The 15,178-nt window shown below is 39.3% G+C and overlaps 1 protein-coding gene across 2 annotated transcripts in view; it reads right to left on the bottom strand.

Moving 5' to 3' along the window:
• THADA (THADA armadillo repeat containing) overlaps positions 1-15,178 on the bottom strand; it is a 458,536-nt gene that overhangs the window by 341,432 nt on the left and 101,926 nt on the right. For both annotated transcript variants that reach the window (XM_043990158.1, XM_043990159.1), the window contains exons 23-25: positions 7,909-8,041; positions 4,820-4,933; positions 1,130-1,252 (exon numbers count right to left, since the gene is read on the bottom strand). In XM_043990158.1, the coding sequence (XP_043846093.1) occupies positions 1,130-1,252; positions 4,820-4,933; positions 7,909-8,041 (370 nt within the window). The remainder of the gene's footprint in view (positions 1-1,129; positions 1,253-4,819; positions 4,934-7,908; positions 8,042-15,178) is intronic.

Genomic DNA, 15,178 nt, shown 5'->3' with positions numbered 1-15,178 from the left:
ATGAATGGGGGTATAGAACAACTGGCACATTTGTGGACGATTGGTGGAGCTATAAATTGGTCTAACCATTCTGGAAAGCAAATTGGAATTCTGAAAAGAGAGTGACTAAAATATACCTGGTTTCTGACCCAAAGATTCCACTGCTAGGTATATAATTAGATAGCTAGGTGACACAATGGATAGGGAAGATTCACCTTTCTGAGTTCAAATTTGGCCTCAGATACTTACTAGCTGTGTGACCCTGGGCAAGTTCACTTAACCCCGTTTGCCTCAGTTTCCTTATCTGTAAAATGAGCTGGAGAAGGAAATGGCAAATCACTCCAGCATCTCTGCCAAGAAATTCCCAAATGGGATCATGAAGAGTGAGACACTACTGAAAAATGACTGAACAACAATATTCCTAAGAAGATCAACAACAAAAAGAAAGGCCTGATATACGCCAAAATATTGATTTATATCCCATTTTATGGCGATAAAGAACCAGAGACAAAGTAATGTCCATTTATTGGAGAACAGCTCAACAAATTGTGAGATGTGACCATAACAGAATATTGTTGTCCTTGAAGAAATGAATAACATGGTAAATACAGAGAAGCATGGAAAAACCTATGCCTGTGGAATTGGGCATAAGCTAATGCAAAGTGAAGTCAGCAGAACCAGGGAAACAACGTACATGATAGCTACAAAAATATAAGTAGAAACAATGGCACCAAAGCAACACAAAGACCCAGCTTGGTCCTCAAGAAGAGATATGAAAGGACACCCCTCCCTGCTTCTTTGTAGAAGGGGAGTCCTGGGGTGTGCGATGCTGAATGTAATGTCAGACTTCTCTGGATATCAGAACTTCTTTTCCCTCCTTCTCTCTCTCTCTTTTTTTTTTTTAAATTATAAGGCTTGGCTCTCTGGAAAGCAATGGGGGAGGGGTACAGCAAAAAAATGTAAGTGATATGGAAACTAAAGACCAATAAAAATTTATATAAAAAAGTTAAAATCTGGACCATGTAATCTGCTTTCCTAGGCCATCCACTACAACACTCAAACAAAGTGCCTCTTCCCAGTAGCCCAATGAAGCCAGTCAATAAAAACTTGCTCTGACACATGATTTAATGAAAACAATGGAGAGACTTACCGCCCAGACTGGAGATAGAAAGCCCAGAATGGCAGCCTGAATCCCATCAGCAACATAAGGAATGATGTTTTCACCCAGACGAGTATCTCTGAACAAAGCTCTAAGGATATTTAGAGCATGTACCTAGAACCAAAGCATCCAGAAGAAAACAGAACAGAACAGAACTGACACAGAAATTCTTTCAAGCCGCAGAACAAAGCTAAAACATATCAAGAGAGAAAACGCAAAATCTTCAATATGTAATAAAAATAATTTTCAAATGGTCGCTAAAAGAATATAAATCTGCAGGTGTGGTGGAGGGTGCAATAGCTATTACTTATTACTTAAAACTAAAACCTACTGGTTTCAGAATCACTTATGAAAATAAATGAGACTTGCAAAATTATTATTCCTAAAAATCTATGCCAATAGATTAGAGAAAAAGACCAGTGAAGTTACTGAGCAACTAAAAAAAAAAACACACCCTAGAAATTAACAAAATAATGTTCAAAATTAGCACAAAAACAGAAATGCTGAAAATCAAATAACAAACGCAAAAAAGAAAACAGAGGGCAGCTAGGTGGTGCAGTGGATAAAGCACCGGCCATGGATTTAGGAGGACCTGAGTTCAAATCCTGCCTCAGACACTTGACACTTACTAGCTGTATGACCCTGGGCAAGTCACTTAACCCTCCTTGCCCCGCCCCCCCCCAAATGCTATTGAAGTCTTTGACAAAAACTAGAAGCTGGTTTCTTGGAAAGCCCAGTAGACAAAATACTGTCATATTAAATTTTTTAAAAAGAGAATGGATGGGGCAGTTAAGTGACAGTGAATAAAGCACTGACCCTGGATTTGGGAGGACCTGAGTTCAATTCCGGCCTCAGACACTCGACAACTTACTAGCTGTGTGACCCTGGGCAAGTCACTTAACCCTCACTGCCGTGCAAAAAAATAAATAAATAAAAATAAATAAAAGATAATGGAAACCCAAATTACCAAAAATAAAAAATGAGAAGGGAGAGATAATAAGTAAGACATGCGAGGAAATAAAGAAAATTACCGCAAACTATTATATATAATATGTAAACTACAAAGACAAATGAAAAAATTTAATATTTACAAATATGTAAAACACCCAGATTAACAGGATGGTATATTAAGAATCTAAATAACATGATTTAACACACAAAGAAAACTTATTTGTAAAGGGATTCAATACATTTTTTTAAAATTTCAGTGTAAATGATTCATAAGCAGCCCACCCAAATGACCGTTTATTTTGAAATGCATTCATTTAAATAAATATTAGAGAACCTTTCAAACTCAAATACTCAAGAGCTGGTAAAACTATGGTGAATAAATGAAACACAAAGGTAGTTACTGGTGGTATCAGATGTTCATCATTTCCATATCTCCTATGGTAAGATGTTCCCTTCCCCTTGAAAAGCCTCCTTTCTAACAATCTTGCATCCTCTAAACAATGTAAATTCCAGCCTTCAAGGACTAACTCAAGTCCCATCTCCTGCATGAAGCCTTCCCCAGTTTACATATATGCTGACTATTCTAAGAGACACTGACAATATTTTAAATTTTTTAATAGCATATCTCTAAAACTGTATCTAGGGATTAATTGTATCTTCCTCTCTCTTTCCTATGGATAAGTCTAGACTCCCCAAAGAGATGGCAAGCTCCTGAAAAGTAATGGTTGGGCCTTTTTCTCTTTTACCTTACAGCACCGACATAGAGATGGGCATATGTCGGGTTCAACAAATAATGATTTGTCTACACTACCTCTTCACAGGAACAGGAGACCTAGACAGGAACTTCCACCTCTCATATGTTCTTTTTTGAAATTTCACTTTTAAAACATTTAATTTAAATATAGGGAATAAAACAAGGAATTCTGTAATATAACATAATAATATATAGTATAATTGCACACGAAAGTGCAAATCTATGATGTCATATAAATTTCTCCCCCCCCTCTTTTTTTTCTTCTCTATCCCCCACCCCCATCTTAGAGATGACTACCATTAACCACAGATACATATAAGCTCTCTTGTTTCTTTTTTCTTTTTTTTGCTGGGCAATGGGAGTTAACTGACTTGTCCAGGGTCACAGAGCTAGTAAGTGTTAAGTGTCTGAGGTCGGATTTGAACTCAGGTTCTCCTGAATCCAGGGCCGGTGCTTTATCCACAGCACCACCTAGCTGCTCCTCCATATATACTCTTAAAATCCATTCTCCTTATGAGAAGACACATGCCTTCACTTCATCAAAATGGTAGACTCAGGGTGAGGAACACTGTATATAGTGTCAGACTTTACTTATGCATTCATTCTTTAGTTTTCCCAAACTTTATTCTCTTTCTTTTTCATTCTATATTATAAGGGATAGCTCTCTGGGAGGAGAAAAGAGGGGGGAAACTGGTGATGTATAAATAAAACATATCAATAAAAATTTATTTCTTAAAAATTATCTTTCAATTTCGTGCCTTCTACTTTCCATCCTTTTACCTATCTTTGTTTCCACAGTGTCTCTGTATCTTTTTTTCCCAAGTGCTGAGGTAGAATGCTATGCACTGCTTTCAGAACTTTTTACTGTCTAGTCATCTCCTTCCACCTGTATGCCCTTCCAATAGGGTGAGGACTAGACAGGTCCAAGCAGTAAAGCTGTCTGATGGGGAGGTGTGCACGCAGCTAAGGCACAAGGTAGATGGAGCTGTGCACGAATGCTGGAAACAGGGAGGCCCTCTGTCAGACTGGAATTTCATCAGACCTGCTCAATCCTACTTGTAGGAAGAGTATGGAAGATGGTGTCAGAGACACTGGAAAGAGATGCTAACATATGGGGGATGAGACCCCATCCCTGACTCAAAAGTCTGCAGGGTACATGCTAACCAACCACAAGCCAAGGCTGGAAGCCACCAGCTATCAGGTAGCAACTACATTTCTGAGCCTGCTGTTGATATTCCAAGAGTAAGCACAGCACTGGCATGTACTGAATCTGGCACTCACCGTGGGAATTGTGTATTATAGGATATCTTTTTGCATGTACTTGTCTTTTCTCCCCACCTAAGATCTACGGTCTATCAGGACCAGGTGTGGACCAGGTCTTATGCTTCTCACACTGACTAGTACAGAGCCTTGGCATATGGTAAAAACTCATAGTAAGTGCTTGTTGGTTGCTTTAATAACTGAAACCTAGTTCACAAAACAAGATTTTTCGGGGCTTAAAATAAACTAATATTAAAATGGAAAGATGCTGTCTCTCCATTTGTAAAAGGGTGGGTGGTAACTTTTTTTAGACAAGTTTAGCCTGACCCATGCTATTAAATATTCCCCAATGGTAGAAAGACACACATGGGAAATTCTTAAGTGACATCTTATTAGTTTATAAATATCAGAGGCAATCATTATCGTATACAAAATCCTCCCTAACGGAAACAGGATGTTTTTCACCACAGCTTAGAAATAACATCTTATAGAGACAATACACAGCCACTGAAGTCGTGCTGGAGGCTTATTTTAGGGGGAGGGACAATAAACAAAAACAAAACCCAAATGTTCTGTCTTGTTCCTGACTTACACAGCCAGAGCAAGTTTGATCAAAAGAGAGTTTTTTCTAAGTTATGTTTTGCTTTAAAAACAATAATGGTTTAAAACAACTGCCTTCCTGGTAAGATTTGGAGGGAGTCAGTTTTAATTATTACCTGTGGGACTGAACTCTGTGAGTCACCTGAAGGTACAGCCAAAGAGATCAATTCTTTCATTGTTATCTTCAATAAATCCATCCTGCCTTTCTTTGGCTCAGAAGCCAACAACGCCTGTGGGAAAACAGGGCAGATATTAACAGGCTTCCTCCATGTGCTCTCCCCTTATACACACCCTACTCCCTTTTCCCCATACGACAGTCCCAAGCTTAAGATTTCCTAGGTTCATCTATATAGCTTCGTTGTCACACAGAATAATCATGCAACTGGTCTGTTTTCAATTGTTTGTTTGAATCATCCATGAGACGATGGGAAGGCAGCTTGTTGTGGGGCAAAATGCGCTGAACTGGGAGTCAGGAGCTTTCGACAGTTCCAGCTATGCCTCTAACTAGCTACGTGATTTTGAGCTTCTCCCGTAACCTTTTACTGTTCAGCCTCCTTCATCTGTAAAATGAAGATAAAATGAAGAGGCCTGTCCAGGTAATGTCTAATGTACCCTCCTTCCCCCAAAACTCCAAGATGCCAGGGGAATGGTTTATACCATTAACTTGTTAATGGCCTTTGATTTCCATAATTAATAGTAACTCCAAAGTAGTAAAATTGCACATCAGATACTATAATCAGACCCTGAAACAAAATTTCCTGTCCTTTGGCCACTGACAGACAGCGTTGATAGGCTGATATTTAACTTTTGTTTAGCAGAAGAATCCTGAAGGGCGATGATTCAAATTAATTCCACAAGCATTTATTAAACACCTACAATGTGCTAGGCACTGTGCTATGTGCAGGGGATACAAAAACCACAGTCCCTACTATCTAGAACTTACATTCTAATGGGGGGAAAACAATTTAGAAACAGATATGTCAATGTAAAATATACACAATATACTCCCTGCTCTTAGGGAGCTCATGATCATTTAATATTGGTGGGGGGCACCAAGAGTGTGCTAAAAGAACATGGTTCACATCGTACGATGAGATATTCTCCCTGACTTCCTTCACATCTGTATTCAGGCTCAGGTGAGGGACAAAAGTTACGACACCATGTCGCACACTGAGGAGAAAGAACAGGGGCCCAGCAGAGGCCAGCAAAGTTGATTTATGAAGGTTACCAGCTTTAGCCTGGTACAACTATACATTGCTGACCTCTGTGTCAAGTCAACATCCTTCTTTCTTTTAAGCATAATGAATCCTTTCTTCTGCATATGGTGTCTATTGGAACTGAGAGGCTATGTAAGGAGAAAAAGAAAAGAATGTAGGGAGAAGTGAGTAATAAAACTTCATCCTATTCATTTGGAATTTTCCCACATTTTTAATCTTGCTTTAATTTTTTTTCTTTCTTTTTGTTTTCTCCCAACATAGTTCCACTGAACACTCAAAAAAAGTTTGGCTAAAAAGTATATTCAGTGAAAAATATGGCAAGCCCTATATGAACTGATACAGAGTTAAATGAGAAGAACCGGGAGATCACTGTGTTGTGATGATGATTAATTGTGAAAGAATTATCTAATCTGATCAATATAATGATCCAAGACAATTCCAAAGGGCTCATGATTAAAAAATGCTACATACCTCCAGAAAGAGAACTGGTAAACACTCACTTTATTTTTCTCACTTTATTTATTTTTCTTTCTTTTTAAAAAAATATGGGGGGCAGCTAGATGGCGCAGTGGATAGAACACCGGCCCTGGAGTCAGGAGTACCTGAGTTCAAATCCAGTCTCAGACACTTAACACTTACTAGCTGTGTGACCCTGGGCAAGTCACTTAACCCCAACTGTCTCACTTTAAAAAAAAAAAGACTGATATAGAAATATATTTTACATGATTTCACATGTATAATTGATATCACATCGTTTGCCTTCTCAGTTGGTGGAGGAAGCAATGGGAGGGAAGGAAAGAACTTTAAACTCAAATTTAAGAAGAAAAGAATGCTTAAAATATAATACTTTTTTTTTAAAGTAAAAAGAAAAAAATTATAAAAAAAAAAAACACGTCTATTCAGTGCTGGATTCTCCTTTTGGCTTACTAAAATAGACTCTCCTTGCTTCCCAGATTCGTCCCTCTCTCCCCCAGCCCATGAGCACAGGAATAGTCAGTCTGCTTTCCCCAATGAATTGGCATTTTGGTATCATGAGCCCTTTTCCTAATAAAAGCAGTATCTAGAATGCCCAAAAAGCAGCAAGAGGAAAAATTCAAGATGGCTCCATCTAAAACACTGTGGCAGTTGCAGTTTCCAGTGGAATGCATGTGAGGATTTAGACCATGTATTGTAGTTCACTTTCTCAAAAAACAGACTTGTTATAGGAACACAGTTTCCATAAAGTAAACACACACACACACACACACACACACACAGACTTGGTAGAGATTTTCCTGATTTACTATCTGTTCACTGATATACTTAAAAGTGGGGGAGGGAGACATTATGGGATTGGGGTTGGGTTGGGGGTGATCAAAGGATTTTGCTTGTGTCATTTGAAATTATATTGGGGTCCCTATCTCTGTCCCAAGTTTTAGGGAATTTAGCTGGGGTTTCTAATATATTGACACTTAGAAAGTAGAGGCTTTAGCACCAGTTTTGGGCATTAAGCATTTATTAAAGCATATTAAATATTAGTAAAGAGAGAGAGCCACACCCCGAAAGTTCAGAGGGGAAAGAGAGAAAAAACATGTCTGCTCCCTTCAGAGTCCCAGGTCAAGAGAGAGAGCCTTAGAGCGGAAACTTCCTGCGGGCTCAGAGGAGAGGCGGCCCTTCTACACTGCTCAAAGCTAATTGGCTAACATCATTCAAATCTATTGGTTTACTAGACTTGAGGGTGGTCCATGAGCAGTGCATGCTGAGGACATACAGAGGACAGACCCTGTGAGGGGAAGGCTTTCAGGGAGGTGTGGTTTTAATCTGTCTCTATTCACAATCCAAGGTCCAACTACATTTCCTTTGAAATTCTCCTGACTTTAGGCTGTCCTTAAGAAAGGTCAGGCAAGGCTCTCTGGGTCTCATAGAACCCCATTCTTTTCTCACATGCTCTATATCCCCAGACTCAATGCCCTACGTGATAGGGCATACATACACACTCTCCTTCTTACCTGTATATAGAAAGGAATCCCAGCGCTGCGTCTCGTTGCACAGAGTTTAGAAGAAGGATTGCTGGACTTAATTTCTTCCAAGACATCCCGCAACCACTGCTCTGGTAGACTTTGCAGGCACTCATTGGGGCACCTAAGGAATATAAAGGAACAAATATTTGAGCTTGGAGTTGGCACATCCAAAGCAAAAGCACATAATGCTAACAATGCGAAGGGCAGCGAGTTGGCACAATGGATACAGCACTGGGCCTGGAGTCAGGAAGACCTGAATTCAAATTCAGCCATAGACGCTTGCTAGCTGTGTGACCCTGGACAAGTCACTTAACCCTGTTTATCTGAATTTCCTCATCTGTAAAATGGCAAACCACTCCAGTATCTTTGCCAAGAAAACCCCAAATGGGATCATAAAGAGTCAGGACGTGACAAAAAGGACTGAACAACAATAACAATTAGAAAAGAAGACACACTCGCCAAACACATTTCAAGAAGGGAAATTTGCTATAAAAATGTGCAAGTTTATTTGTCCTGTTTTCTCACCTTGTGACTTCTTAACCTGTAGGTATTCAATCCAAAAATGAAAAAAAAAAAAGTATTTTAAAAAATCACATGTATTAAACTAAGCAAAAAATCCATCTTGCTCCAACTTCAGAAGTTTTGCAACTTTGTGTGGCATCCAAAATCAATACACCCTTAATAATGGTAATAATTTAACAGAAACAATAATAGCTAGTATTTATATAGTGGTTTAAAGTTTGCAAAGCGCTTTACAAATATTATCTCATTTGATCCTCAAAATAATGCTGAGAGGTAGATGGTATTATTATTCCCATTTTACAAATAAAGAAACTGAGACAGGAGTAAAGAGATTTGCCCAGAGCCACACAACTAATAAGTATCTGAGACCAAATTTGTTTGTTTGTTTTTTTTAATTCAACTGAGACCAAATTTGAACTCAGGTCTTGCTGACTCCAGACCCAGAGCTCTATCCACTACACTACCTCTCTGCCAAATTTTAAGACCATCAAGCTCTCATACACCTGCTACATATACAATGAAAGTTATATTTCTCTCAACATTCTCTCCCTTCACGATTTCAGACAGTCCATTGCTTCAACTATGGGGCTCTAATTACTACACAGATAACTCCCAAAGCTCTCTCAACCCCAGCTTGGACCTTTCTTACAAGCTTCATACTTACATCACCAACAACCTTTGGAACATTGCAACCTAAAGTGCAGAGGGCTTTGAATTCCAGCCATTCTGAACTTGATCCATTTAGCAGATTATGACTTCCTATCACTCCCTATTAAAACCCCTCAATATTATCCCCTTTTCTCTCCTCCTTTACTTTAGTCTCTGATGAACTTCCCCCCTTCCAAGACCAATCCCTTTACATTTGTATTTGATCCCATCCCTTCCTATCTCCAGCAGATCGCTCCCAATCATCATCCCCTCTCCTCTCTTTATAATCTTCGATCTCTTCCTATCTACTAGGGTTCTCCCTTCCTTGGTGCGTACAAACATACTCCAGCCTAAATTTAAAAAAAACAAACAAACCCCAAAACCTGTCACTATACCTTAGCATCCCCTCAAGCTCTTATACCATATCTCACCTCCCATTCTTAGTCAAACTAAAAAAAAAACAACTTAATCTCTATTCTTTGTGTCCACTTTGCACTCATCTTATTCAGTTCTCAACTCTGTAATTTGACTACCAACCTCTTCAGCCAATTGAAACTGCTCTCCAAAATTACCAATAATCTGTTAATTGACAATTATAATAGCATTTTCTCAATCCCCTCCCTCCTCAATCTCTCTGCAGCATTTGATACTATTGGCCACCTTCTCATATATTTTCTTCTGTTTTTTTTTTTTTCAAGATAGAGTTTCTCTCTTGGTTCTTTCTCCTTCCTACCTGATCATTATTGGTCTCCTTTAATGATAATAATATAATATAATATCATATATAAAAATTATAATATAATAGCATATTATAATGATATAGATTTTATGTTATATAACGTGTAATAAAGTATATTATTATATAATATATTGTAATATTATATATAATATATTAATATAATCAGAAAATAAAATAGTACAGAGAAGAAAGAAAAGAACCCGTTCCAGACAGAGCCATGGGATAGGGATATAGTTCTAAGAAAGATCTCCTTTCTTTCTTCTCTATATTGTTTCCTGCTTTTATTAGCTTTATGGGTTTAATTATCATTTCCATCCACATTGTTGTAGTCATTGAGCACAATTTCCCTGGTTTTGACTACTTGACTTTGTATCAGTAAATAGAAGTCTTCCCATGCTTCTTTACATTCATCGTTAATTACTGTTTCTTACAACACAGTGATATCCCATTTCATTCATGTCCTACAACTTGTTTAACCATTTCTCAAATGATAGGCATGATAAGCATTATACCTCACAAATCTATATATGGAGCCCTACCCAGTCTTTCTCCTTAGCTCTAGCCAAGCATTTCCAACTGCCTATTGGATATGTCAAAGTAGATGTACCACAACCATTTCAAAACTAATCATATCCTAAATAGAACTTGCTATCATTCCCCAAAACCCATTCCTCTTCCAAATTTCTTTATTTCTGTCTAGGGCACCCCATCCTTTCAGTCATTCAGATTCACTTAGTGTAACACTTGACTCCTCACATTTCTTCATGTTACATGCCTAGTAAGTTGCCAAATCTTGTCATTTCTACCTCTAAGGCATCTTTCACATCCATTCTCTTCTTTTTAATTTTTTTTTTTTTGTTTTGGGAGACAACTGGGGTTAAGTGACTTGCCCGGGGTCACACAGCTAGTAAGTGTCAAGTGTCTGAGGTCAGATTTGAACTCAGGTCCTCCTGACTCCAGGGCCAGTGTTTTATCCACTGCAACACCTAGCTGCCCCATCCTCTTCTTTTTACTCACAAGGCTACCAGCCTGTTTTAAGCTTTCACTTCTCACATGGACTGTTGCAACAACCTCTGAATTAGACTACCTCAATTCTCTCCCCTTTCTGATCCATCCTCCACACATCTCTCAAAATGATTTTTCCAAATTTTGGGTCTGATAATGTTACTTCCTTACTCAAAAAACTCACAGAGCTTCCTAATGAATCTAGGATAAAATATAAACTCCTCTGTTTGGTGTTTAGAGTGCTTCAGAATCTGGCTCTAACCGACATTTCTAGCCTTATTATATATTACTTCTCTTCCTGTCCTTCCATAGTCCATCCAACCTGACTTTGCTGTTCCTTCTACACACTGCTCCATCTTTCAACTTAAGGCCTTTATACTAGCTGGCCCCCATGCTCGGAATATACTCCCACCTTACCTCTACCTCTCAGAACCCCCATGTTCCTTGGAAACTCTGCTTAAAAACCATCTTCCATGGGAAGCCTATCTCCCTCTTATCCCCCAAATGCTTTGTATTTATTTTGTGTTAACCTTGTGCGTATTCATCCATGCATGTGCATATTCATGCATGCATGTGTGTATGCACACGTGTATGTGTGCATGCATGTACGCATGTGTGTTGTCTTCTGCAGTAGAAAGGAAGCCCCCTAAGAACAGAGATTATTTCATTCTTGTATCTGTTATCCCCAGCACCTCGCATGGTGCCTGGGACATGGGGGATGCTTAATAAATGCTTGTTGATAATCTGCCTCTCAGACGGCTGGTATTATGGTTTGCTTTTTTTTTAATACTCAACTCAAATGCCACCTTTAACATAAGGTTTTTCCTAATCCCCACAGCTGCTAGTACCTTCCTCAACAAGAACTTTACATTTAATTTGCATATATTATATACACATGCACACAGTTTCCTGAGAGAATGCTTAAACAAGTTGTAGGGTATGAATGGAACAGAATATTCCTGCGTTGGAAGAAATAATGAATATGATAAAGATAGAGAAGCATGGGAAGAGTTCTGTTAACTGATACAAAATTTAGTCATTCAGACCAGGAAAATGAGACACAATGACTACAACAATGTAGATAGAAAGAACAACAACAAAACAACTTAGTTAAGGGTTATGAGATTATAATGACCAAAACTGGTTCCAAAGGAGAGTCAGATAGATATGAGAAGTCACTTCTTTCCCTTCTTTTCAGAGATGGCAGACCATGGGTATAGAATGGATGCTGGATTTTTAGCATTTGTTGGCTAGATTTACTGGCCTTTTTCCTTTTTTATGCTTTCTTATAAGAGATGACTTTCTGGGAAAAGGAATGTGTAGGGATACTGAGAAATGTAGGTACTGTAGAAGTTTTTAAAAATCAAGAAAATTTAGTTTTTAAATAAAGAATGTAAGCTCAAGAGAAGGTATTTCCCTTGGTGCCTGGCACTGGTGCTTAATAAATATTCTTTGACTAATTAAAATCATGGAATCCCTGGTCTACTTTAATACTTAGCCCAAGTGATCCCTGCTCTTGAACAAAGACTTTTGATTATGCCCATAATCTAGATTTAGCTAAAAACTAATCCTGTAAATTGTAATGTAAATGTGTAAATAAACACATACAGTTTAGAGGAAGACATTTTTTTAATATTTTTTTTAAATAGCCTTAGGAAAATATTATGCAGAAAATAAGGCAACTGATTTTTAATTTGTGATGAAAATTAGAAGCTCCTTCAGAAATCCAAACTCAGTTTCTCAAGAGAAACTATTCCAAACAATTGAAAGCTGCTTCCATAGTTCATACAATATGAAATCAATACACAATAACTCAAAATTATAGAGCATTTTAAAGTTTACAAAGCATTTTCATGGCAATAACCCTGAGAAGCAGGCTGTGTGAGCCACTAAGGCTCAGAGAGCTTAATAAGGTAGTACACAGCTAATCTCAGAACCCAAGTCAGCTATTAAGCAATACCATTTAAAAGGAAGTATTTTGAAAAGTCAGACACGGGCATTTAAGATGCTATCTCAGTCATGAAAAACGATTCTTGAATTTCCCTGAAACCAGAAGGCTCTCTGATTTTTAAAAGACTGCTTTAAGCATGGCTTCAACAAAACCAGCCATCCGTGGTATGAAACATGACAATTTGTAGACTGCTGTGGAGAGAGCCCTGCTATTTCTCCCTATCCTATCTCATTTATCCTCTTTTCTGAACCAGTGTTTAAACTGCATTCTTCCTATAATGTAGTATTCATCTGTGGTTACATAGACCTCATCCTGGCCAATGAACCCTCTCTGAATGGCACTAAGCCCTAAAATTAAACACTTCTCTCAAAATTACAGTAGGAACCAAGGCAAAAGACCTATGGGAAAGGACAGAACTTCTGTGCTGTGAACCTGCTGCCTCAATGCAGTCAAGATGACCGAGGGTTTAACTCTTTTGTCACCTTTCAAAAATCATTCATTCTTTTCTGGTTAAGGCCTATTTCCCACTTGGTTGATGTGTCACAGAAGGATGTGATGGGAAGAGAACAGCATTTGGCTTCAGAGAGAGCCTGGGGCAAGTCACTTACTTCTCTGAGCCTCAGTTTCCTCAAGTGTCAAATGAAGGACTGACTTAGATCTGGGCTAGCCTACTCTGGCCCTCAGGCCAAATCCTTCTGGTTTTTGTATAGTCCAAGCTAAGAATGAAGTAAAGTTGTATTATATTTTTAAAGTGTAAAAACCAGTCTTAGCTCCTTGCCCTTACAAAAACAGGATACAAGGCAGTAAGGTGGCACAATGTATATAAGTCAAGAGGACCTGATTTCAAATCTAGCCTCAGACACTTACTATCTATGTGACCCTGAGCAAGTCACTTAACCATACTTAGTTGCCTAAAAAAACAAACAAAAAAAAAACAACAGAGAGTGCAGAGAGATTTGGCCCCTAGGCTGTAATTTGCCGATTCCTGGCCTAGAAGATCACAAATGTCCCTTCTAGATCTACATCCTATGGTCTTTGATATCTGGTTAAACCAAGACCTCACAGAACGGGCCTTGCGTCACTTAGGCAAACTGAGACCTGGGAAAGACCTTAAAGGCCAAAGGCCAAAGTCCCCTACTGTATCTGGAGCCATCTCAAGTCATCCTGATGTATATCTTGCCACTGGACCCAGATGGCTCTGGAGGAGAGAATGAGGCTGGTGACCTTGCACAGCCCCCTCCACCACTTAAATCCAATTCACTGCAAGTCATGACATCACCCCAATGTCACGGTCCTCTTTGAAAATGAAGGACAAACAACAAGCCAAGGCCCCACTTCACGGAAGAACCTCTCTTGAATCAGCAGCCAGATATCTAGTAGGTAGAGCTGCCCAACCATGCTAAAGTACAATTTCCTCTCCTAGCTATCCATGCTCAGTGATTCATGAGCTGGTGATGCAGCTGTACTGACCATTTCCTCCCATACTTCCTTCCTACTGGCCTTTCACGCACTTCTGCATTCACTGGTACCTTATCAACAGAAAGACAAGAGGAAGGTGGAAACGAGTGAGGCTACTTTACCATGCTTTGACAGCTCTTGGTAAGGGCTAGGCTGGAAGGGGGAAGGACACAGATTCTCTGTTTTTTTCATACATTTGTGTTCGATAGCTCCTCAGTGACCACAGATGTACCGGTCATATAGCAAAGAACCTTTCTTGGTGTCCCCAGCACTTTAGCACAGTGCCCGGCACGTGACAGGTGCTTGTTCACCTAGAGTCCCTGAGGTGAGAAAAGGAAGTGAGGGACAGGAGAAGAAGTAGACATTTTCACTTTCCTTCTCCTCCACCTCTCTTATCACGCTCTTTCAAATGATATGTTATTGTACTCCCACAGAAAGCACATGCTAGCTTGGTAACAAGTTTTAGTGGTTTTGATGAATCTTTCTAGGCTCTTATTTATTATCCTTGTTTCCTGGACATACAAGAGTTCTACCAAATTCAGTGAACTTTCTTTTCTTTTGGGGGTGGGGGTGGGGGGGGGATGGTAGGGCTGGGGAAGGAAGCCTAGGTCTCCCTATGTCACCCAGTCTGGAAGCACAGCCATCACTCAGGGGGGCCCAATCTCACTAATGATCAGTACTAAAGCTTTGACCTTCTCCATTTCTGCCCTGGCCAGTCCATCTCTCCTTAAGCAGCCTGGTATCCCCCCCCCCTGTTCCTGGGGGCTCACTATATTGATGCTGGCCCCTGATTGGCCTAGGCCTTAGGGGGACTCATACCTCCTGAGCTCAATTGACCCACCAGCCTTAGCCTCCCTAGTAGCAGGGATTATAGGTGTGCACCATCAGGTCCAGCACTCAGTGAAAAGAGAGGCAGGTTTAGGATGAAGGTAGCA

The sequence above is a fragment of the Dromiciops gliroides genome, chromosome 2 (genome assembly GCF_019393635.1).
Source record: "Dromiciops gliroides isolate mDroGli1 chromosome 2, mDroGli1.pri, whole genome shotgun sequence".
NCBI classification, from domain to species: Eukaryota; Metazoa; Chordata; class Mammalia; order Microbiotheria; family Microbiotheriidae; genus Dromiciops; species Dromiciops gliroides.
Note: the sequence above shows the minus strand (reverse complement) of the source record. Positions and strands in the feature narration are given on the sequence as shown.